This window comes from Haliotis asinina, chromosome 15 (assembly GCF_037392515.1).
Source record: "Haliotis asinina isolate JCU_RB_2024 chromosome 15, JCU_Hal_asi_v2, whole genome shotgun sequence".
NCBI classification, from domain to species: Eukaryota; Metazoa; Mollusca; class Gastropoda; order Lepetellida; family Haliotidae; genus Haliotis; species Haliotis asinina.
Window position 1 is genome coordinate 19,023,564 of NC_090294.1, and position 25,328 is coordinate 19,048,891.

The window sequence follows — 25,328 nt, forward strand, 5'->3', positions numbered from 1 at the left end:
TCCAGTCATTTCCATAAAACACGTGCACTTGGAAGGAGACAATTATCTAATATGTTAGTGTAGCGTTGACTTGTCAGATTTCCCTCAAACACACACAGCGGGGTCGTTCCTAATAAGGATATCCCTCCCCATACATGAAACTTTGGGCTGTATTTAGGTCGTCGATACAACGGTGCTGGCGCAGACTTTGTCCATATTTTCACATTATTGGGATATACCCATATTGAGCTTTCATCAGTAAAAATCACATTTTCCCAGTCAAAGTTTTCATGTGCCAAACACCACTCAACACGCCTGTCTTTATGTTCTTGTTTCATGAGAGGAGAAGGAATTCCAGTCTTTTTCTCCCATCCAAGATCAATCAAATTTCTTCTAACTGTAGATTTTGATACAACTGTTAATCCCCTTTCTATCATTTCATACCTGATGTTGGAGATGCTTGCCCTTTGCTTTTTAGACGCTAAAATTCCCAGCCGGACGCGATCTGAGAAGTCCAATTTTCTGGGTCTCCCTGCTCCTTTCTGGTGCCCAAAATCCTTTCCCTCTTTAAAATTCTTCCTAATCCCATACACAGTAGAAAGAGGAGTTCCTGTCCTCTCTGCCAATGTATTTACATCATCAATTCCTTGATTACACAACTCAAAAATCAACCTTCTTTTATCTTCAGCAGACATTGTTGACAGTGCTGAGGAAAATGACGTCTGCTACAAATTCAGGGGAGGTAACTCTAATTGTACTATACTCAGTAGGCCAAGATGAGTTACCTCCCTTATACCATTACTTAGTTTTAAGTATCAGTGAATCAGTTGAGGTGTTAGGACAGCTCAAAGTAAGAAGAAAAATTCTCAATAATTATGAACCAGACTATATGTATAACCTTATGCAACCCTAAGTACTGTTTCAAACAGGAGATAACCTACTAACACCTGTGACCCGTGCGTGAGCAAATATGAACTTTGTTCTCTATACTGTGAACTCAATATGACCAAGTGAGTCTTCCATACAGAACCTGAAGCAAATATATTTAACATAGCAAAGCACGTCTAGGAAATGTGGCAAGTCTAGGTTTTAAATATATGTATATGGGTGTTTTTTTCTGTAAAATGTGATCATTTCAGAAACTATGTAACTTCCATTAATCTTATTATTAAGTGTTTGAAAATATACTTACGGTTTGTGATCTCTTTATTGTCAAATCACTTTGACTTGGTTATATCTTAATTGATAAAATCTCATTAGTCAGCATCTTGAGACCCCCAACCTGTCTCCCAGTAAGTCTCTGACGTTATTGACTCAGAGTTGGCTGCAAACATGAAAAGCGTAAGCTTCATCGTCTGGGAAATGGCTAATAGACTTACTTCAGTCATAAACCACTCCAAGAGCCTGGAAATTAACGAGAAGACATGAAATAAGCTTTAATAGTTCGAAAAAATAAACTTACTAAGTCCAAAGCCGAGGCCACGAAGGTTTATTGTGTCTGAAACTTACGGAACGCGGCACACTGCAAGTGCTTTATAAACTTCTTGACAAGCTTAATGCAGGGGTTATTAAAGGTGGCTTAAAACAACACCCACTCAATCATTTCATACCGAGGCATTGACTCCAAGTTTTTGGTGATGTAGCTGAAATATTGATGTGAATGACGTAACACAACAACCAGCATGATCTCCATATACGCCCCAGTCAGAAAACTGAGTGAGTGAGTGAGTGAGTTTATATTTACGCCGCACTCAGCAATATTCCAGCTATATGGCGGCGGTCTGTAAATAATCGAGTCTGGACCAGACAATCCAATGATCAACAACATGAGCATCGATCTGCGCAATTGGGAACCGATGACATGTGTCAACCAAGTCAGCAAGCCTGACCACCCGATCCCGTTAGTCACCTCTTACGACAAGCATAGTCGCCCTTTTATGGCAAGCATGGGTTGCTGAAGGCCTATTCTACCCCGGGACCTTCGCGGGTCGTCAGAAAACTGCATCATATATCCCGGTGTTCGGGGTTTTCGACAAAAACGTAATTTTAATCTTTAATAAAGTTTTAAGTTTTAAGTTTTGATAAAGTATAAAGTTTTGGTTTTGCTGACATTGCGTGATAAAGACATATTCGTCTATTTCACACAAAAATAACACGTGTTTCCTACAAAAATAGCGTCGATGACATCGTATCGGCGAAATTGTAGCTGCTTGCTACATCCGGGTATTTTGTATGTGTTTTCAACGGTGATCCATACTTTTTCCTCCGCACTGCGAGAGAGTGTTTTGATCACGTGTCTTCCTGTTTTACACTTAACCTGTCACAAGCAGACTACTAATCTCGTTGAATTTCGCTCGCTATTTTTGTTATTCGGGCAATTGACTTTGCATCTGAAGTGGTATTAACGATCTAGGGTAAATAATACTGATGTATATTTGCACTTTACATAACTTAACTTCCGGATTTCAATTGTCAATAAAACGTCCCACGAAGGGCATCCGCCCTACCGATGAAACTGTGCACTCCGGTCGCGCACGTACCTCCCCGATATAGCGCTAGCAAAGCAATCGTCGAAATCACAAGAACGTCGCGTTCAAATTGCTTTGGGATATTAATTTTGAATCATTTTCTTTCAAATATAACGTGTTATGAACAAGCTAGACAAGCACCGTCGTCAGATGAACTTCAATACATTTGTCGCCTCTTGGGGCAAAACGTTAGTCTAAACCATACACTTGATTTCCTCAGACTTATGATCTAAATCTTCCACCTCAGCGGGGCCCTCGTTAAATTTAAATGGCGTTGTTTGTTTCTCTCAAAATTATATATTTTTAAAGACTGGGAGTTAGACTAGTAAAAGCCTTTACACCATTGTTTCTGATGGCTGAATACATAAATAGATATGAATATCACAGATGCATTTTTGACCTTGCAACGGCAGGATTTCGGCTAATAGTAGTGAGTGAGTGAGATTTTACACCACCTTTAACAGTATTCCAGCAATATCATGAAAGGGACCAAGAAATGGGGTTCCCTCATTGTATCCATGTGGGAATCGAACCCGGGTCGTCGGCGTAACGGGTGAACGCTTAGCTACTCCACCGCAACTGGTTACTAGTAACGCTGTGATAATGTTTGTAATATTTCGGTTGAATTCAGTTCACAACTGTGTACGAGTACACAGGTCAGTTCGTATAACTATTTTGTCGTAGAATACAGAATATGTCCAGAGTATCTTGACTATCACCATTCTGACGATCATTAACTTCTAATGTTCCTTGTCACGAAAATATTTTTAGCCACCGTTACTGTTTTGGAAGTTATTAACACCTGCAAAAATGCAACTTTCCCACAGTGCCAGCGCCCTTTAAAGAAAATTTACTAATTTCCATCTTAAAGTTTCCCGCCTTATCCCGCATCTAGCTTACATGATATCTGTCCAGTGATTTTAGATGACCCGTGAACTGACCATTCGAGTGCCTGACAAAATCTCTTGTGCTATCTGGGTACACGGAGCTGTTGACTTGCGTCGGTGAAGTTTCCGTAAACAAATAGGAAATTCATGTTTTCCTCAAATCGAAAAATAAACCTCTGAACTTTAAAGTTTAATTTGTAGAGCACGGGCTCGTACGAACGTGCACTAAGCAGTGTTATTCACTTGAGACTCAAGAACGCTCGTATCTTGCGTTTGTTTCACGTGCCGAATTTGAAATTAGCCAAGGTGACGAGTGCGAGAAGACAACACTGAGGCCTTGTTAAGGTTGTCAATATTGTTGAAGTTTTCAAAGTCACTTCATCGTCTTGGCAAAATGAATATTTTTTTTAAAAAGTCTCTTCTTAACAAACTTCAAAAATATTTTTAGAATGTTAATTTCCAGAAACGGTCATTGCAGACTCTGAAATTATCGAAGAAGTGTCGTAAAGACAAAGTGAATTTTCGGTATCCCAAAATGGTCCTCAAGTTGAGTATGGCGGTTTGACACTAGAGTTAGCACTTCAAAACAATCCCAAGTTATATGGTTCGTGTGAACCGCTTCATATGGCCTCCACTTTTCCATGGTCGTGGATTTGAAGTGTCTCCCAGAACTGATATATACGGATTTAATAACCATCGTTTTAAGGTAGGAACTGTGTTTATATACTAAAGTATACCATTCAAAAAAAGTGGGGGACATTCCATTATGCGAGCAAGTCACTAGCCTCTGCTAACACATGCGAGAAAAAGTAATATATATCCGTACAGATGAAACATTTCCATTACCATTCAAAAAAGTGGGGGATCTTCATCATTTGCATTTTATCAATGTTGTAAATCCAATATCCTCTACTTTTTCTGAATATTATATTATTACAATTCCATCGCAACAAAATTTAGGACTCTCTATTTCTAATTTTATAGCCAAATAAATTAGTGTCCAAGAAGAAAGGTAGTTTCCAAACTTGTACAATTTAAAATTTGACAAAAAATATAGAAGGGTATCAGTTAATTATTTGATCGTGTTTGCCTGTTTCTTTAGATGCTCATCATGCACGCATGTAACTAAACGCTTCGGTTTAAATGTCGTTTCAAAATATAACAGTTCAAAAGGAGATGGAAAATATAACCTGTCATATGAATCTAATTTATGTTGATTTTATTGGCGCAAATAATAGTCTACTAAGAAAAATATTAGTATTACATTCTAACGAAGGTCATTTAGGGTCACGCTGTCACTTCGTGGCGCCGAATCTTACTGCTGGTGTCGTCATATCGGCATTAATACAAGGAATTATGATGCATGCACGTCGGAGAAACATGTCAGATTCACAAAATAATCTGAATAGGTGCAGCGCCGTCACCAAATCCTTTTGTTTTGAAACCTTCGGGAACACCTTGAGCCACACGTAGTAAAGGAATGAGAGAGACAGTGTTATGTAACGGTAAGAGCTGCAATTTTACTGTTAGAATCATGTTCACTGTTTTATTAACATTTGCACTGCAGTTTTCAAACATCATTTATGTTCATACTATTCAGTAAAACCTTTAAAAATGTATGCAATCAATTTATTGGTTTGACGTCTCGTATGGGTAGCGAGGTAGCCCGGTGGTTAAAGAGTTCGCTTGTCAGGCTGAAGATCCGGGTGTGATTCTCGCATGGGTAGAATGTGTAAAGCCCATATTTGCTGTCCCACGTCGTGATATTTCTGGAATATTGATAACGGCGGCGTAAAACCCAACTCACTCGCTCATTACATCTTACGCTTTTTGTCAGTACAGTGCTAGGGAATTATTTTAGCGCCATGTACATTTAGCGACAAGGTGGGAGATCTATTAATAACGACTGTATGGTTCTTTAGCCCGTGGCATGCTTTAAAAGAATTTCACGGCTTAAACGTCAACTGAACCACGTTGAGTGGATTAAGGGGTGATTTATTTTGAACATTTACTGATTTGACTAGAGCATTTCTTAAAGTGCTAAAGGTCTTGGATTTCGATTGACGGATGCTGCTATACTCCCACGGGAGCCATTTTACGCACCAGGTGAGTTAGTGAGTAAGGTTCAACGCAAACTGTACACGTTGTTTAGTCGTTTAATTCTATGGGAAAGTCTTAAAATAGAGACGTGACAGTCTGTAGATGTCTTCCACTTTGTGAGAACCCCAAGCTCAGTTTCATTGCTGATATATGAAGCTTCGGACCGATTCGTGTAATCAAGCGTATAGGATTGACGAATCCTGATACGACTATGGGAAGCAACCCTGTAGAATGGGAATCGTCCCAGGAATATGCATGTCAGCAAACACGTGCTGTCGAGTGAGAACAAATCATTGAGGTTACAAAGCGTATATTCTCGATAGCCTCCAGTGTATACATCTGCCCTAGTACTAGTGAGATTTAGCGGAACATATACCCTGGAGATTATCGAAAATGCAAATTAGCGTATACGTAGGGATATTTCGATCATAAGATGAGTGAGCGAGGTTGTTGGTAGAACAACTTGTCTCTGAAATAAACAATTTTACTGAAAAAAAAGTTCATAGTAAAAAAATAACAACATAATGAAATGGAGCCCTGAGACTTTCTTCATTTGCCACTTTTCTAGACTTGCGAAGGCTTTCTTGGATACATTTGCTTCAGGGTCTGTACGTCAGTCTATGTTGTTGGCCGCATGTAGACTCAAAACGCCGATCAATCTCGGTCAGAGGTAACAGATTGACATAGCTGATGGTAAGAATAAGCATTCAGCAGTTTGGAAAAGGAGCTCTCCGCTATCAAGATGGATATGGAGGTCATATAATCCATGCTCTGAGGCGCTACTGACCACCCGATGACCGCGCTGACATCTCGGGACGACTCTCGCGAGGAATGCAAAATACATTAATTTATAAATAATGTTTTTGAATGTTATTTTACGGTGCTTCTAGTAACAGTCCATTCTTGACGCTGCCGTTCACACAACATGTGAGTCTTTGGCGTGATTAACGAAAGCTTTAACCAGTAAGACAACTTATTGCCCATATAGAATATAAATAAATATAAAAATAGAAACAAAAATTAAAATGTGAAATATGTAATAGTAATATTGAAAAATCACAACTTGTACAGAAAAATATGTATTATGATGATGACATTGTTATTTCAGATGCCCTAGCCAAGGACTTCTCAACATCTTGGTAGAATCCTGACGTGTGATCAAAGTCGATGGACACAATCAAACACAATCACTAACTGTGCGTGGGGCCAACATTTACACGAATAGCGCGAAACTGCACACATATATTACCCTCCGTTAAGATGTCCGGGCTGTCAGCGTGACCAGTGTCCAGTGTTCAGGATGACCAGAGAAGAATTTACCCACTCATCCTCAGACACACAAGCAAACCTGGAACTATCAGAAATAGCTCACCTGACCGAAAATGGGTTCCCTGGGTGCGGCAACACCTCAACCCCGGCCCCACCTGGGCCCCGACACCCAAGTGTACCCCTGCCATGTTCAAGATACAGATACTCGTGTAAGTATATCGTTTATAACGCCCGGGAATGAGGGTTAGACAGATTGGTTTCATTTTCGCATCAAACAGTGAATATTGCACAATAGTTTCACAATAAAATACACTTACATTACATCATCCCATGATTACGAGCGATATATAGAATAAAACATTTAAAGTCTTTTGTATATTCATTGTCAATTTTATACACAGATTATAAAAAAATACAAAGAATGAACTACAATGTCGATGTAAAAGCGCCTGTCTTTTGTTCAGGGAGCTCATGCAGGTTTTGGCCGTAATTTCGATAATATTTCGGCTTCTCATCAGCAGTGACTACTTAATAATTTCTGGCTTATTAAGACAATTGCTTTTCAAACCAATGTATGAAATATGCATGACAAGTCTTCTGAAACAACTGTGCATATGTTTCATACGATACCAATCACTGAATTGCTTGGTCCAGGTTCGATTCTTTTAGATCGAAGTAATATACCTGAATTATTGCTGAATGTTTATTAACTGACATCTGACAACTTTCCTAATATATTATGAATCATTTTTCAATTTGATAGTAACAAATGATTTATTTTAAAGTAAAAGTTTATAGTTCCCTTATATCACCCGATGACGATTAAGATCCTGAAGGATCTGTAGCTAATTAAAGAAAGTTTAAGTGCATTGCAAAGTGTGTATTAAATATATTTAGTTTTATATAAATACTGACAGCAGATTTAAAAGACAAATCTCAAATTATTACGGTGCCTCATGATGGAAATGCTTTGAATATTAGTTTGTAAAATCCCCTTTAGCTTACGTCGTTCATGTAAACGATCGATATTATATCGGTATGTACGTATGTATGTATGTATGTATGTATGTATGTATGTATGTATGTATGTATGTATGTATGTATGTATACTTACTCGTGAATCCAAAACGCCCCTGCAACCCTATTTTGAAAAGATGTAGATCGTTTTGGGGGAAGATTGGCCACAGACATTTTATTTCGTTTTAGTGAGGCTGTCACTTCAGTCGACATCAACTCAGTTGAGTATTTATAGATGCTATACTTGGGTCAAACATGTGTAGGATGCCGTTCCGTTCTTTTTAGAACTGAGAGCCGGACACGTAGAGAGCACTTAAGACCTTGGATCCCCAAACTACTTTACAAAAATATGTTTTATACAATCTTAGGATGAGCCCCCCTTGCACAGACCGAAGTTTGCACAGACATTATCCGTTTTGTGTAAGGGAATCATGTGGTATATGACGGTTTAATGCATATACGTTAATGACTATATGCCTCTCAGAGTATATGTATGAAAACTGGCAATATTATTTCTTCAAATAGAAATAAATATAGATATAGAATATTAAAAGGTTTATGGGACTCATTTATTATAGGGAGATGGGTAAAGAAAGAATATTACACGCAGGAGGCAGGATGGATAGGGTGTTAGGACCAATCTCCCTATTCCGACCCCGCCAAACATTGTACCCCACCTCACCTCTCAATAAATGAGAGTCAATAGACGAGTCCTTATCACCTTGAACTGTAGAGATCCTAAACGTTACTCATATAGTTTTTATTTTGTTTCATAGAACTAACTGTTTTAGGGGATAATTACTGTATGTTTATTTCAACAGGGACACAGTTTATTTTAGAAATTTGTTACACGGGAGAAAAATGTCTTTGCAACAAGGTGGATTTTTTAAAAATGGATTTCATATTACGTGACTTGACGTCAGTTTGAGCATCTTCTGTTGAGACGCTTTTCTCCAAATGACGAGGTGCGAAAGGGCTTTTTTTCGGTCCACTGTTCTCGTGACTCACATACAGATAAGGAACATTTTTAGGATTGTCAAAAAGTTTGAATGACATTGTGAGTTAACGTCTAGTTGTTGCTATCTCGGCATAAGGGCGGCCACGGCGAAATACACTGGGGAGGAATGCCTCCTTTGCAGAGTCAGTGAGTGAGTTTAGTTTTACGCCGGTTTTAACAATATTCCAGCAATGTCACGGCGGGAGACCCCAGAAATGGGCTTCACGCATTGTACCCATATGAGGTCCTCGGCGTGACGAGTGAACGCTTTAACCCGTAGGTTACCTCACCGCCGGCGCGTGTCAGAAACCCCTGATCGAGGGGGTTGGAATACTGGGTCTAGGTTTGCGAAGCTCTCATAGCGCTAACATAGTCGTAAGGTTATGTCAATGTATGACACTTACGACTGTCTTTGCGTTAAGAGAGCTTTGAAAATTTATGTCTCTTGGTTTTTTAGCACCAAATTTGGTCTCGTGAGTTCCATCAAAATGTTAACATATCAGACGTACATCGCTCCGGGTTGTGTTCCCACATTAAACACAGAAATATTCAGACTCGGCCACAATAGCGCCTATTGTAAGAAACGACTAAAATGAACTGTATGGCCACAGTCTCTAGCAAGATTAGTTGCCTGTCACCGTGACCGTATTGCAGATTGTGACAACTCTTTGCTCATGTTATTGGTCACTGGTTTGGCGGGACCATACTCGATAATGTATTGAGTTGTGATACCAGGGAACATTCAGTCACTGTCTCTATGGAAAGTAGCACATATTTGTGTACTACAAATTTAAACTTAGATGACTTTAAATGAAGTCGAGAGAGATTTTATGAGAAATGTATTTGAAATATTGTGTTGTCAAGCATTAATTGGATAGAACCCATACAAAAGTAAAGGGACAGTGGTTGACTCCATGGGGACAATGTGTGAGACACATTTCTGGGGTCCACCGCCTTGGTATTGTTGGAACATTGGCGTAAAACCGCACTCACTAACTCACTCACTCACCCTACAAAGGTATTAACCCTTAAATATTCCTTTTGTGTATCCGACCAAGAGAGGAAATATCTAAGAAAGCGGTAGTAAAATCTCCGTTAAGTGCCGCATGTGAGGACCGCTTCTGATCTGTTCAACGATGATTGTCCAAAACTGTATGATTGTGCTTTACACTGCTTTTACCACGCAGAACCTTTGACCTCATTTGTTATCAGAGTAACCATATATGTAAATCATTTTGATTTTCAAAACACTACACATATTTTGATATCGAGTTTAGAGTGTATGGTTTTCATTACTGTTTTCAACACTGCAGGTATGAAACGACACTCCCAACATTTTTTCAGGTCATTTTTAGGCGAGTATTGAGTATTCAGGTATCAGAAATGATATTTTAGGAGCTTAGTTGTCACCCCACTGCTCGGAACGTTGCTCATTATATCCACGACTGGTTTCTCTCGTACAGAGGGCATTATTTATGTACTATAAGCTAGTAAATGTACGCCCCTTAAACAAGCGACACATTTACATGCACCATGTTTGTGAAAGCCTCTTGGTGACAGATTAAAATTTTGGGCAACTCTGGGATAAGAAGGTGTAGCCTAGTGGTTGGAGTGTTCGATCGGTAGAGATTAAAACTCCTGGCGATTCTTGGATAAGAAGGGGTAGCTTAGTGGATGTAGTGTTCGCTCGTCAGAGATTAAAATTCTGGGAAGAGAATGGGTAATCTGAGTGATTATCTAGCAGGTTCTCGCCTTTCTATAACAATTTTGCGAAATTAGATTTTGAGACTGTATAACGGAGAAATGCTGAACATCTGTTGAAACTAATCACGAATCAGGTATCAACCATGCTAAATCACGTTATTGTTAATGAATAATTACACAGTAATTGTTTTATGAAGACCTACTTAAGTTATATTTGTTTTCACGTCTACGTTCAGAATGGCCAATGAATTCGGGGCATAGAATAACGTGCACTTGTGTGAATGTCCCGTGTGCAATAAAATATGTTTTTAAAACCGCGTCATATAACCTCAAGGTCTGCATTTTATAATGATCCATAGTCAAGTGAACTAGCGGGTTAATAACCAGTGTAAGGAGCTTTGAGGGACTAATGGACGCACTTGACCCATGAAAATATGATTCAGGATTACTGCACCTGCTTAGTGATATATTTTCATGTGTGTGCACGTGCGTGCATGTTTTCCCAGCTTTTCCTGTTTGTTTTTTTTTTAAATTTAATTTTTATTTTTATTTTTAACCACACCCCCAGACATATTACATGCAGACACAGATTCGGCCATTCCTTGTTTTGCGTCTTAATGCGGACACTAGACAGAGTAACGTCCGATATTCGATCAACCCGTAAAGATCTGGTTAGAATTAATTCACCTTAGCAACCCATGTGTCATTGGAGGCGACACATGTCATCATATATCCCAGTTGCGTAGACAGACGCTGATGCTGTTGCACTGGATTGTCTGGTTCAGACTCGATTATTCCCAGAAGACTGCCAGATAGTCGGAATGTTGCTGAGTGCCGCGTTAAACAAACGGTGCGGTGTGACTATTACTTTTATCAATATTTGGAAGACATTAGAGAATTCAATGTTTTATTTGTTCTTAGGAGTCTGTAAATAGAATTCCCAAATGACTGTATTCTGAATGGTCAAAAAATGTTTTACGGGAAAATAAACGGATCCGGTTCTAACAGCTGACTTTAGGGCCACATCTCTCAACGGCGCTTTAAAACGTAGGATTAAATTATCATTATCACTGCTGCTGCTGTTACTACTACTAATGCTGCTGTTGCTGCTGCTGCTGCTGCTGTTACTACTACTACTACTAATACTACTACTACTACTACAACTGATGCTGCTGCTGCTGCTGTTACTACTACTACTACTGTTGCTGCTGCTGTTACTACTACTACTGTTGCTGCTGCTGCTGTTACTACTACTACTGTTGTTGTTGCTGCTGCTGTTACTACTACTACTACTACTGTTGCTGCTGCTGCTGTTACTACTACTACTACTGTTGTTGCTGCTCCTGCTTATTACTACTACTACTGTTGCTGCTGCTGCTGCTGTTACTACTACTACTGCTGTTGCTGCTGCTGCTGTTATTATTACTACTACTACTGTTGTTGCTGCTGCTATTGCTACTTCTACTGCTACTACTACTAACGTCAACAATATCTTCTAACAGTGTTAAACTGGAAAACTTGCGTCAGACTTTCGCTCATATGCACAATTTTGGTTGAAATGTGTATTTACCTTCATCGTAAAATTATCCATATTCAGCAGGTCGTCTTTATGAGCTGAATCAAATGAAATGTTATATTTTTCGTTTTTCAGTACAGGTCATAACAAATCCTTTAATTCCAGCATACCTGGAGCTTCTAATATTCACCCGACGTAGATCAGTGAAAATCTCTTACGCATAAACAGTAAACATCCAAAAACTTTACTATGGTATAAAAGCAGAAAGTGCTTGAATCTCAGCACTTTTACAAAAATTGGAGATTGCACGTTGTACATTACTTACAATCGTTCCTGTTCAGATGATTGCTCGGGGTTCAGTACTTGACTTCCGTCTTGAAATATCCTCCTGTAACTGAATTAGGTAAATGGGCGCGTCCATCTTCATGAAATCACCAGTTTTGCTTGTCAGTTAAAATGATGTTATCTGTATACGTTTTAGAGCTGAAAACCATCGTGGCTGAATTTTTACATCCAAACACTGCATCTTAAAAGTAGAGTGTGCAGTTTTATATCTCATCAGGGTAGATAATCATTGTCCATGGTGTTAATAAGAGGTCTGGATCAATGTCTTCCATCAGACATACGGAGACTCTCACCCAAGTGTGTACTGATATCAATTATTTCAACACGGGTTGATAAAGTTACAAATATTCTAGGCTTGCCAATGATATCAGTAGACACGAGGGTGAGGTCCTATTCATCATCCAAAACCATTCTTCATTGATTTTCAATGGAAAATATACCTCTCTCAACATTGTACTACCACTAGACTTACAGTGCAGCGATGTCATAGAATTGTGACGTCATCAAGTTCATGACGCCATAACACTGTCAGGACACTGAACAAAATCTGTCGTCCACAGGTTATATCGCTTTCGTGAGATCATACGATGTCTCTTAGGAGATATCACCTGTGGAACACAGTATGCAATGCTAAACACTTATATCTCGGTGAAACTTATAAGTTATTCATTATTGTTTATATTTCGCAGTGTCTACAACAGAAACTAGGACCTTCCGTTCCAGACATTCCCGGTGTTGTGTCGGCACGGCCGCCATTTTGTTGTCCCTTCTGACTGTTGGGGTATTTCTTGGAATCATGATACATTTCACAGGTATCCGTGGTAACAGAAGTGATATAAACATCAACGGACTTGTTTGTCACTCACGTTATCTAATTTACTCATAATTAACCTACCATTTTGTCAGCATAAACCTAAAAACGAGAAACATGCTTTGTGACTGTTGTTATTATTTATTGTTTGATGTTTCATGGTTTTGAAACTTTTTTTCACATTTCTTGAAAATACCCTAAAAAATGCATTGGCGTAACACATTTTCTGTGCTCAAAAATGTTTAACACTGGACGAGCACATAAAACATTCAGATTGCAATACGAAAAACAGCAGTGCCAGAGACTGGTCGTGATTGGCATGGAGACTTATTCGAGAATCAACGTTAACTACGAATAGATGGAAGTACAACATCTGTACAACTGGAAAATAACATCATCTGGCATGTACTTCGTTTTGTGAACATAGCGAGACACAACTCATTATGACAGTTGTTATTGTTAGATTATATCAAGAAGCATTCATGTGCGGAAATTTGTGTTTCAGTGGTAGACATACTATGGACAGATGACGAGGGCGTATCTAAGCAACCTGTTCCTAGAGCTGAGACTAAACTTGGAAATACAGGTACATATTCTCATTATTAACATTACTATATCATCAACAACAACATCATCATCATCATCCTGGTCGTCGTCGTCACTGCATCTGATGATAAATTGTACATCTTTATTGTTCTCTAAAATCTAAACAGTTTTGACACTGTCAGCAATAATCCTCCTTTTCATATAGATCAAATTGAGATAAGATTGCATGCATAACTCGATAACCTCGATATACACATGCACAGACAGACACTTACCCTATAAAGCAGTTTCTCATAGTACCTAATTTGGAACCATATATTAATTCATAAGAAGTCTGAAAACAACTTGGAAAGTAGTATGCGCAGTTGTTGATGAGCAGGATGTAAATTCACAAGTAAAGGGCGATAACTCTTACTCCAGATTTCTTTCATGTCCCATTTGCTTAAATCATGTCGGAATCATCACGGATCTTGAAGGAAATGCAGTGAAAAATACAGGAAATAACATACTACAACTGCATGATTTTCAGTGCCGGATTTCCTCGGCAGTGTTAAGATCTCCAATCTGGAATGGGACTACACCCTGTCCGTGTCAGACAGTCGGCCGTACAGAGAGTTGGCGGTGGCTGTTGAACAGGAGGTAAGTCGTGAAGCAGGTGTTCATGCTCTCAATATTGTCTTTTCAATGATTGAGGATGATTTTACGCCGCTTTTAGCAGTATTCCAGGAATCTCGCAGCGGGGAGACACCAGAAATGGGCTTCACACATTGTACCTATGTGGAGAACCGAATCCAGGTGTTCGGTGTGCCGAGCAAACGCTTTGACCTCTAGGGTACCCCGCATTCTCTCTTTTTCTAGTATTAATGTGCATAGTAAGTAGTAATTAATAACAGACCTGGTGGACGTTCTATAACGGCACAGTTGGCAATATCAGTCATATCAGCCTTCAAACTGACCTTTTGCGTATCACGTCAAACACGTCATCAAATGTTTGACTTGAATGCATGTATTCAGAATTAAACAGGGCGGAGAATACGTCCTACAACCATTTGCCTGTAGAATATGAGGTGAACTAAGCCACTGCATTGTGTTGTACACAGTTACGTTCTTGTGCAGACCGGACGTCTATAATTGTGGGTTCGAATCCCCGTTTGACCTGTTAATGTTGTGTCGCTTGTCAACACCGGTATCACAACAGTACTTGTGGGTTTCACCTAAGCTCGGTTTCACAGATAAACCTGTTATTTCTGCATTACTTTGGGCCCCCCTCCCATTTTAAACGGACCGTGATATAACCTGAAAGCTGCCACAAGCGGTGAAAACCCTACTAACTCATTCTTTATATCGGGTTTTGGAGATACAATATGTCGGTAAAGGTCCTGATACCTGTCAAGGTCCTGTCAAGCAAGGCGAATGTGAAAGGGTCTAAACTGAAACGTCTTTATAATTGTATACTGAAAAACACGCATTCCTAAATTATGTACCCTTCTAAAATGCATTCCAGACAATTGGTTTCACTTGCGGTGAATGACTGTTACAACAGTTACGTCTTGTTTTAATAACACCAGAATATTATATGACAAAATGCTATGGATGCCAACTTCTTCACCGCTTATCAGTTATGAAGGGGCAAGGAATAGCCCAGAAACGTTGTATATACAATAAAGAAGTTGACATCCATAACATTTTGTCTTATGCTTGAATCGCAACTCCTACATTCCAGGAACCTTACCAAAATAACATCTCATTTTCTATTGGTAAGGTCCCTTTCTTGTTTGAGAACGTCCTTAATGTGGACATTTAATTGCAATATGAGTATTGTGTATTTCCTGCTTCGACCCGTAATCGATATTGATGGCGAACATGCCAAGTATGAGACAGATGTTACATGTCCTTCGGTATTTAATTCGTTATACATTTTTGGTCCCACGTGGACGTGAGGTCATTATGAGGACGTCACTGATGCCGCAAACATGATGGCGCAGCACAGAGGAGAAATTTATGGGTGGACATAACACTTCCCTGTCTCTGTTATGTCCGTGGTGTCTGTTATCTGGTTTGCGACATCAGTGACGCAGTTGTAATATCGCAACATAGAGGAAAAACCTCTTTGACATAACAGTGAACAGTACAGATAGGATGATATTGTCCACTGAGAAAAAGACACTGAGTGTCAGGACCCTCCGTACAGGTGTTGTCATAAACGAGTTATCCCAGAATTTCTGCATTTTTTGTTTCAAGTTTTATGCCAAGAAGTCTTGAGGTGTGTGCAGACCTCGTTTATGTGACCTTGACCTCGTTTCAACGTTATGTAAAGCATTTGATCCATTTGTATTGTAAGAAGGATATCTTTCGTTCGCACTGGGTTTGAAGTGTGTTTTAAAAACCCAGCTAAAAGTCATTACCGTGACCACCTCGTTCCTGTCATAGTTTGTCGAAATGTTTCTTGCTTTGTCCATAATAATGATTGAATGTCAAGTTTCATGGTCACTGAAAGCTCTTTTTCCGTTTATTAATGAAACATCAAAATATATTAAAACGATATTATGTGAGAGGGACATTCCGAAATATCTACCCACACTGCTTGATGAGGGTGGCAAGATTGGTGTTATCTCTCAAATGTCAGATATCTTTCAAGGTCAGATGTAACAGCTGACTGTTTGGGATTTTGTTCGCAAATCTTTTGAGCAGATACATTTGCATAACGACAGGAAGCATAAAAAATGATACGCTTAAAAACCCGTTAGTGGAACGCAATTTTCATTTTATGCAAGTACGAACTTTCATCACACCGTACGTTGACTACTAATATGATAATTTTCATTTTATGCAAGTACGAACTTTCATCACACCGTACGTTGACTACTAATATGATAATTTTCATTTTATGCAAGTACGAACTTTCATCACACCGTACGTTGACTACTAATATGATAATTTTCATTTTATGCAAGTACGAACTTTCATCACACCGTACGTTGACTACTAATATGATAATTTTCATTTTATGCAAGTACGAACTTTCATCACACCGTACGTTGACTACTAATATGATAATTTTCATTTTATGCAAGTACGAACTTTCATCACACCGTACGTTGACTACTAATATGATAATTTTCATTTTATGCAAGTACGAACTTTCATCACACCGTACGTTGACTACTAATATGATAATTTTCATTTTATGCAAGTACGAACTTTCATCACACCGTACGTTGACTACTAATATGATAATTTTCATTTTATGCAAGTACGAACTTTCATCACACCGTACGTTGACTACTAATATGATAGCAGCAGATGTGGAGATTAGACTATTGTTGAAATATCAGTGGTATTGGTTTTCACGAAAAAGATGACCTTTTTCAAGTTCACTGTGAGCATAGTTCCGTCTAGAAGCGTTACATGCTGAAGTTTTGACAATTTAGATCTCAATAACGTACACCGGGGCCGCCATCTTGTGACGTCACAGGCTAAAACGGCAGTTCCAGATTGGCTCCATTCAAATCCGACAGCGATGACCAGTTGGAGTGAGACGACTCGAGTGGCATGTGTCTCTGATGCATTAAATGAGAGTAAAAACGTTTAAGCCGGATATAATTGTCTTAAATCTTGTTCATCATGTGAGTGCTAGAAAATTTACATATTAGTAAGCGGACCACATTAATTTGCTGAAAGAGAGGTTACTCAAGAGCCATTTTGCTGTGTTAACCAGCATGCATTGGGTGATCGACACCACTTTACTCGTTGTTAACTCCTGCTTCATTGCCCAGCTCAGTCTTGTATAAATCATTACCCTTATCAGACGGAGACAATGATTCGATTCCACAATGCCGATCTCAAGCTGAATTGGCAATGGGTACCAAAGAGGCTATCTAGTCTTGAAAGCTAAAATACTATGGGAAAACGCTCCAGTTGTCTCGAGATTGATTAACACTTGAAATATCGAAATAATCACATTGTTCCATCTGCATCAAAGGATAGAGTAGTCTCATTAGCTCAGACGGTTTAGCACTGTAAACGTTTGTACATTTCTTTGTTTTGAAATACATTCAAATATATTGTGCCCATTTTGATGCATCAAACGACTTTAAGTAAGAGCATGGTTTGTCAACGATGGACGTCTAGAATGGAGAAGGGAGGGTGAGGGAGGATGGACATCTAGAATGGAGAAGGGATGGTGAGGGAGGATGGACGTCTAGAAGGGAGGGTGAACGGAGGATGGACGTCTAGAATGGAGAAGGGAGGGTGAGGGAGGATGGGCGTCTAGAATGGAGAAGGGAGGGTGAGGGAGGATGGACGTCTAGAATGGAGAAGGGAGGATGAGGGAGGATGGACGTCTAGAATGGAGAAGGGAGGGTGAGGGAGGATGGACGTCTAGAATGGAGAAGGGAGGATGAGGGAGGAGGGACGTCTAGAATGGAGACGGGAGGATGAGGGAGGATGGACGTCTAGAATGGAGAAAGGAGGGTGAACGGAGGATGGACGTCTAGAATGGAGAAGGGAAGGTGAGGGAGGATGGACGTCTAGAATGGAGAAGGGAGGGTGAGGGAGGATGGACGTCTAAAATGGAGAAGGGAGGATGAGGGAGGATGGACGTCTAGAATGGAGAAAGGAGGATGAGGGAGGATGGACGTCTAGAATGGAGAAGGGAGGGTGAGGGAGGATGGACGTCTAGAATGGAGAAGGGAGGGTGAGGGAGGATGGACGTCTAGAATGGAGAAGGGAGGATGAGGGAGGATGGACGTCTAGAATGGAGAAGGGAGGGTGAGGGAGGATGGACGTCTAGAATGGAGAAGGGAGGGTGAGGGAGGATGGACGTCTAGAATGGAGAAAGGAGGGTGAGGGAGGATGGACGTCTAGAATGGAGAAGGGAGGATGAGGGAGGATGGACGTCTAGAATGGAGAAGGGAGGGTGAGGGAGGATGGACGTCTAGAATGGAGAAGGGATGGTGAGGGAGGATGGACGTCTAGAATGGAGAAGGGAGGGTGAGGGAGGATGGACGTCTAGAATGGAGAACGGAGGGTGAGGGAGGATGGACGTCTAGAATGGAGAAAGGAGGGTGAGGGAGGATGGACGTCTAGAATGGAGAAGGGAGGGTGAGGGAGGATGGACGTCTAGAATGGAGAAGGGAGGGTGAGGGAGGATGGACGTCTAGAATGGAGGAGGGTGAGGGAGGATGGACGTCTAGAATGGAGAAGGGAGGATGAGGGAGGATGGACGTCTAGAATGGAGAAGGGAGGGTGAGGGAGGATGGACGTCTAGAATGGAGAAGGGAGGATGAGGGAGGATGGACGTCTAGAATGGAGAAAGGAGGGTGAGGCAGGATGGACGTCTAGAATGGAGAAGGGAGGATGAGGGAGGATGGACGTCTAGAATGGAGAAGGGAGGGTGAGGGAGGATGGACGTCTAGAATGGAGAAGGGATGGTGAGGGAGGATGGACGTCTAGAATGGAGAAGGGAGGGTGAGGGAGGATGGACATCTAGAATGGAGAAGGAATGGTGAGGGAGGATGGACGTCTAGAATGGAGAAGGGAGGGTGAGGGAGGATGGACATCTAGAATGGAGAAGGAATGGTGAGGGAGGATGGACGTGTAGAATGGAGAAGGGAGGGTGAGGGAGGATGGACGTCTAGAATGGAGAAGGGAGGGTGAGGGAGGATGGACGTCTAGAATGGAGAAGGGAGGATGAGGGAGGATGGACGTCTAGAATGGAGAAGGGAGGGTGAGGGAGGATGGACGTCTAGAATGGAGAAGGGAGGGTGAACGGAGGATGGACGTCTAGAATGGAGAAGGGAGGGTGAGGGAAGATGGACGTCTAGAATGGAGAAGGGAGGGTGAGGGAGGATGGACGTCTAGAATGGAGAAGGGAGGATGGACGTCAAGAAGGGAGGATGGACGTCTAGAATGGAGAAGGGAGGATGAGGGAGGATGGACATCTAGAATGGAGACGGGAGGATGAGGGAGGATGGACGTCTAGAATGGAGAAGGGAGGGTGAACGGAGGATGGACGTCTAGAATGGAGAAGGGATGGTGAGGGAGGATGGACGTCTAGAATGGAGAAGGGAGGGTGAGGGAGGATGGACGTCTAGAATGGAGAAGGGAGGGTGAGGGAGGATGGACGTCTAGAATGGAGAAGGGAGGGTGAGGGAGGATGGACGTCCAGAATGGAGAAGGGAGGATGAGGGAGGATGGACGTCTAGAATGGAGAAGGGAGGGTGAGGGAGGATGGACGTCTAAAATGGAGAAGGGAGGGTGAGGGAGGATGGACGTCTAGAATGGAGAAGGGAGGATGAGGGAGGATGGACGTCTAGAATGGAGAAGGGATGGTGAGGGAGGATGGACGTCTAGAATGGAGAAGGGAGGGTGAGGGAGGATGGACGTCTAGAATGGAGAAGGGATGGTGAGGGAGGATGGACGTCTAGAATGGAGAAGGGAGGGTGAGGGAGGATGGACGTCTAGAATGGAGAAGGGATGGTGAGGGAGGATGGACGTCTAGAATGGAGAAGGGAGGGTGAGGGAGGTTGGACGTCTAGAATGGAGAAGGGAGGGTGAGGGAGGATGGACGTCTAGAATGGAGAAGGGAGGGTGAGGGAGGATGGACGTCTAGAATGGAGAAGGGAGGGTGAGGGAGGATGGACGTCTAGAATGGAGAAGGGATGGTGAGGGAGGATGGACGTCTAGAATGGAGAAGGGAGGGTGAGGGAGGATGGACGTCTAGAATGGAGAAGGGAGGGTGAGGGAGGATGGACGTCTAGAATGGAGAAGGGAGGGTGAGGGAGGATGGACGTCTAGAATGGAGAAGGGAGGGTGAGGGAGGATGGACGTCTAGAATGGAGAAGGAATGGTGAGGGAGGATGGACGTCTAGAATGGAGAAGGGAGGGTGAGGGAGGATGGACATCTAGAATGGAGAAGGAATGGTGAGGGAGGATGGACGTCTAGAATGGAGAAGGGAGGGTGAGGGAGGATGGACGTCTAGAATGGAGAAGGGAGGGTGAGGGAGGATGGACGTCTAGAATGGAGAAGGGAGGATGAGGGAGGATGGACGTCTAGAATGGAGAAGGGAGGGTGAGGGAGGATGGACGTCTAGAATGGAGAAGGGAGGGTGAACGGAGGATGGACGTCTAGAATGGAGAAGGGAGGGTGAGGGAAGATGGACGTCTAGAATGGAGAAGGGAGGGTGAGGGAGGATGGACGTCTAGAATGGAGAAGGGAGGATGGACGTCAAGAAGGGAGGATGGACGTCTAGAATGGAGAAGGGAGGATGAGGGAGGATGGACGTCTAGAATGGAGACGGGAGGATGAGGGAGGATGGACGTCTAGAATGGAGAAGGGAGGGTGAACGGAGGATGGACGTCTAGAATGGAGAAGGGATGGTGAGGGAGGATGGACGTCTAGAATGGAGAAGGGAGGGTGAGGGAGGATGGACGTCTAGAATGGAGAAGGGAGGGTGAGGGAGGATGGACGTCTAGAATGGAGAAGGGAGGGTGAGGGAGGATGGACGTCCAGAATGGAGAAGGGAGGATGAGGGAGGATGGACGTCTAGAATGGAGAAGGGAGGGTGAGGGAGGATGGACGTCTAAAATGGAGAAGGGAGGGTGAGGGAGGATGGACGTCTAGAATGGAGAAGGGAGGATGAGGGAGGATGGACGTCTAGAATGGAGAAGGGAGGGTGAGGGAGGATGGACGTCTAGAATGGAGAAGGGAGGGTGAGGGAGGATGGACGTCTAGAATGGAGAAGGGATGGTGAGGGAGGATGGACGTCTAGAATGGAGAAGGGAGGGTGAGGGAGGATGGACGTCTAGAATGGAGAAGGGATGGTGAGGGAGGATGGACGTCTAGAATGGAGAAGGGAGGGTGAGGGAGGTTGGACGTCTAGAATGGAGAAGGGAGGGTGAGGGAGGATGGACGTCTAGAATGGAGAAGGGAGGGTGAGGGAGGATGGACGTCTAGAATGGAGAAGGGAGGGTGAGGGAGGATGGACGTCTAGAATGGAGAAGGGATGGTGAGGGAGGATGGACGTCTAGAATGGAGAAGGGAGGGTGAGGGAGGATGGACGTCTAGAATGGAGAAGGGAGGGTGAGGGAGGATGGACGTCTAGAATGGAGAAGGGAGGGTGAGGGAGGATGGACGTCTAGAATGGAGAAGGGAGGGTGAGGGAGGATGGACGTCTAGAATGGAGAAGGGAGGGTGAGGGAGGATGGACGTCTAGAATGGAGAAGGGAGGATGAGGGAGGATGGACGTCTAGAATGGAGAAGGGAGGGTGAGGGAGGATGGACGTCTAGAATGGAGAAGGGAGGGTGAGGGAGGATGGACGTCTAGAATGGAGAAGGGAGGGTGAGGGAGGATGGACGTCTAGAATGGAGAAGGGAGGGTGAGGGAGGATGGACGTCTAGAATGGAGAAGGGATGGTGAGGGAGGATGGACGTCTAGAATGGAGAAGGGAGGGTGAGGGAGGATGGACGTCTAGAATGGAGAAGGGATGGTGAGGGAGGATGGACGTCTAGAATGGAGAAGGGAAGGTGAGGGAGGATGGACGTCTAGAATGGAGAAGGGAAGGTGAGGGAGGATGGACGTCTAGAATGGAGAAGGGAGGGTGAGGGAGGATGGACGTCTAGAATGGAGAAGGGATGGTGAGGGAGGATGGACGTCTAGAATGGAGAAGGGAGGGTGAGGGAGGATGGACGTCTAGAATGGAGAAGGGATGGTGAGGGAGGATGGACGTCTAGAATGGAGAAGGGATGGTGAGGGAGGATGGACGTCTAGAATGGAGAAGGGAGGGTGAGGGAGGTTAGACGTCTAGAATGGAGAAGGGAGGGTGAGGGAGGATGGACGTCTAGAATGGAGAAGGGAGGGTGAGGGAGGATGGACGTCTAGAATGGAGAAGGGAGGATGAGGGAGGATGGACGTCTAGAATGGAGAAGGGAGGGTGAAGGAGGATGGACGTCTAGAATGGAGAAGGGAGGATGAGGGAGGATGGACGTCTAGAATGGAGAAAGGAGGGTGAGGGAGGATGGACGTCTAGAATGGAGAAGGGAGGATGAGGGAGGATGGACGTCTAGAATGGAGAAGGGAGGGTGAGGGAGGATGGACGTCTAGAATGGAGAAGGGAGGGTGAGGGAGGATGGACGTCTAGAATGGAGAAGGGAGGATGAGGGAGGATGAACGTCTAGAATGGAGAAGGAATGGTGAGGGAGGATGGACGTCTAAAATGGAGAAGGGAGGGTGAGGGAGGATGGACGTCTAGAATGGAGGAGGGAGGATGGACGTCTAGAATGGAGAAGGGATGGTGAGGGAGGATGGACGTCTAGAATGGAGAAGGGAGGGTGAGGGAGGATGGACGTCTGGAATTGAGAAGGGAGGATGGACGTCTAGAATGGAGAGGGGAGGGTGATGGAGGATGGACGTCTAGAATGGAGAAGGGAGGATGGACGTCTAGAATGGAGAAGGGAGGATGGGCGTCTAGAATGGAGAAGGGAGGATGGACGTCGAGAAGGGAGGATGGACGTCTAGAATGGAGAAGGGAGGGTGAGGGAGGATGGACGTCTAGAATGGAGAAGGGAGGATGGACGTCTAGAATGGAGAAGGGAGGATGGACGTCTAGAATGGAGAAGGGAGGATGGACGTGGTGGTTGGTGGTGGTCCAGGTGATCCAGAAAGTCAGAAGGACAAACTGTGTCTCCTACCGAGAAGACACACTTATTTCGAGGCAAATCACATCTCCCTTTATACGAGAGTATAGTCGTTCGCACAATATAACTTTAAATTACGATGGCATGAAAACGGGAACTGCATATTCATCGCCACTAATAACTACTTGAGTTAATGTTTTATAACACCAAGTACACGTTTTACCTTGAGTGCATGTTGCCAGAAGTGTGAATCGGTTTCCCCCACATTGTGTAGTTTGCATCATGAGCATGATCCAGTGCTTGTTACAGCTTTTTGACAGAAGGGGGGTGGGGCTGGGTTTGCACAGTTCATTTTCACATCTTTCACTAGAATTTCAGTGGTCGTTATCATTAGGTCATTCTGCCATGCTGTATTATGGAATACCATGCTTTGTTACTATGACCCACTGCATGACGTCTCGTCCTATGATATTCTGTACAATTCATTGTTATGTACTTCTCTTGGTCGTGCATTTTGATCTGCTGTAAGACGCTAGTCTCGGAGATACATTATATACTGTATGCACTATGCTACTCTGCGCAATGATATGCTTTACTGTCAGAATAATGTACTTTTCTGAGGCATCCCGTTTGATATACCATGCGGCTTCTTCAGTCTCCCTGTATGGTGCTCTTCAGTCTCCCTGTATGATGCTCTTCAGTCCCCCTGTATGATGCTCTTCAGTCCCCCTGTATGATGCTCTTCAGTCTCCCTGTACGATGCTCTTCAGTCTTCCTGTACGGTGCTCTTCAGTCTCCATGTATAATGCTCTTCAGTCCCCCTGTATGATGCTCTTCAGTCTCCATGTATAATGCTCTTCAGTCCCCCTGTATGATGCTCTTCAGTCTCCCTGTATGGTGCTCTTCAGTCTCCCTGTATGATGCTCTTCAGTCCCCCTGTATGATGCTCTTCAGTCTCCCTGTACGATGCTCTTCAGTCTCCCTGTATAATGCTCTTCAGTCCCCCTGTATGATGCTCTTCAGTCTCCCTGTACGGTGCTCTTCAGTCTCCCTGTATAATGCTCTTCAGTCCCCCTGTATGATGCTCTTCAGTCCCCCTGTATGATGCTCTTCAGTCCCCCTGTATGATGCTCTTCAGTCCCCCTGTATGATGCTCTTCAGTCTCCCTGTACGGTGCTTTTCAGTCTCCCTGTACGGTGCTCTTCAGTCTCCCTGTATGATGCTCTTCAGTCTCCCTGTATAATGCTCTTCAGTCTCCCTGTATGATGCTCTTCAGTCTCCCTGTAGGTGCTCTTCAGTCTCCCTGTACGGTGCTCTTCAGTCTCCCTGTACGGTGCTCTTCAGTCACCCTGTATGATGCTCTTTAGTCTCCCTGTATGACGCTCTTCAGTCTCCCTGTATGGTGCTCCTCAGTCTCCCTGTATGGTGCTCTTCAGTCTCCTTGTATGGTGCTCTTCAGTCTCCCTGTATGATGCTCTTCAGCCCCCCTGTTTGATGCTCTTGATAATAATATGCTACTATATGCGAATAATGTATTCATCCAGGACATTTAATTTGATATGCAAAACTTGTTCTACTGGTGACAGAGAAGAATGGATCTTGTGACTGACATACATGATGTCAAGAACATCATGATGCGAAGTCGAGCAGCAAGTGACGGATACATGAAGGTCACTGAGCACGACCAGTAAACAAGCCACTGAATGAACAATCATCACTGATCTACTATCACTTGCCGTTACAGCTGGATCGGGTGTTCTTGCTGAGTCCGCTGAAAGACATCTATAACTTCAGTTTGGTGAGAACCTTCAGGTAATGACCATTACCCGTGGAAAGTCAAGTAATGCCTTCTAAATAAAGGATAGGAAATACGGTACTTTATATCACCACATCATGAGTCGTCAGAATGATGTTGGGCCTTGTAAATGGATTATAACAATCATTAAGTATTTTTTCTGATAATCTCTGAACAGCATTGGTCGTCAGAATATC

General features: G+C 43.0%; 1 protein-coding gene across 1 annotated transcript in view; it reads left to right on the top strand.

Annotated features, from left to right (window-relative positions):
- Positions 1-6,794: 6,794 nt before the first annotated feature.
- LOC137264861 (serine-rich adhesin for platelets-like) overlaps positions 6,795-25,328 on the top strand; it is a 28,457-nt gene continuing 9,923 nt past the window's right edge. Inside the window, exons 1-5 of the mRNA XM_067800205.1 lie at positions 6,795-6,972; positions 13,032-13,154; positions 13,659-13,739; positions 14,229-14,338; positions 25,081-25,148. Of these exons, the coding sequence (XP_067656306.1) occupies positions 6,795-6,972; positions 13,032-13,154; positions 13,659-13,739; positions 14,229-14,338; positions 25,081-25,148 (560 nt within the window). The remainder of the gene's footprint in view (positions 6,973-13,031; positions 13,155-13,658; positions 13,740-14,228; positions 14,339-25,080; positions 25,149-25,328) is intronic.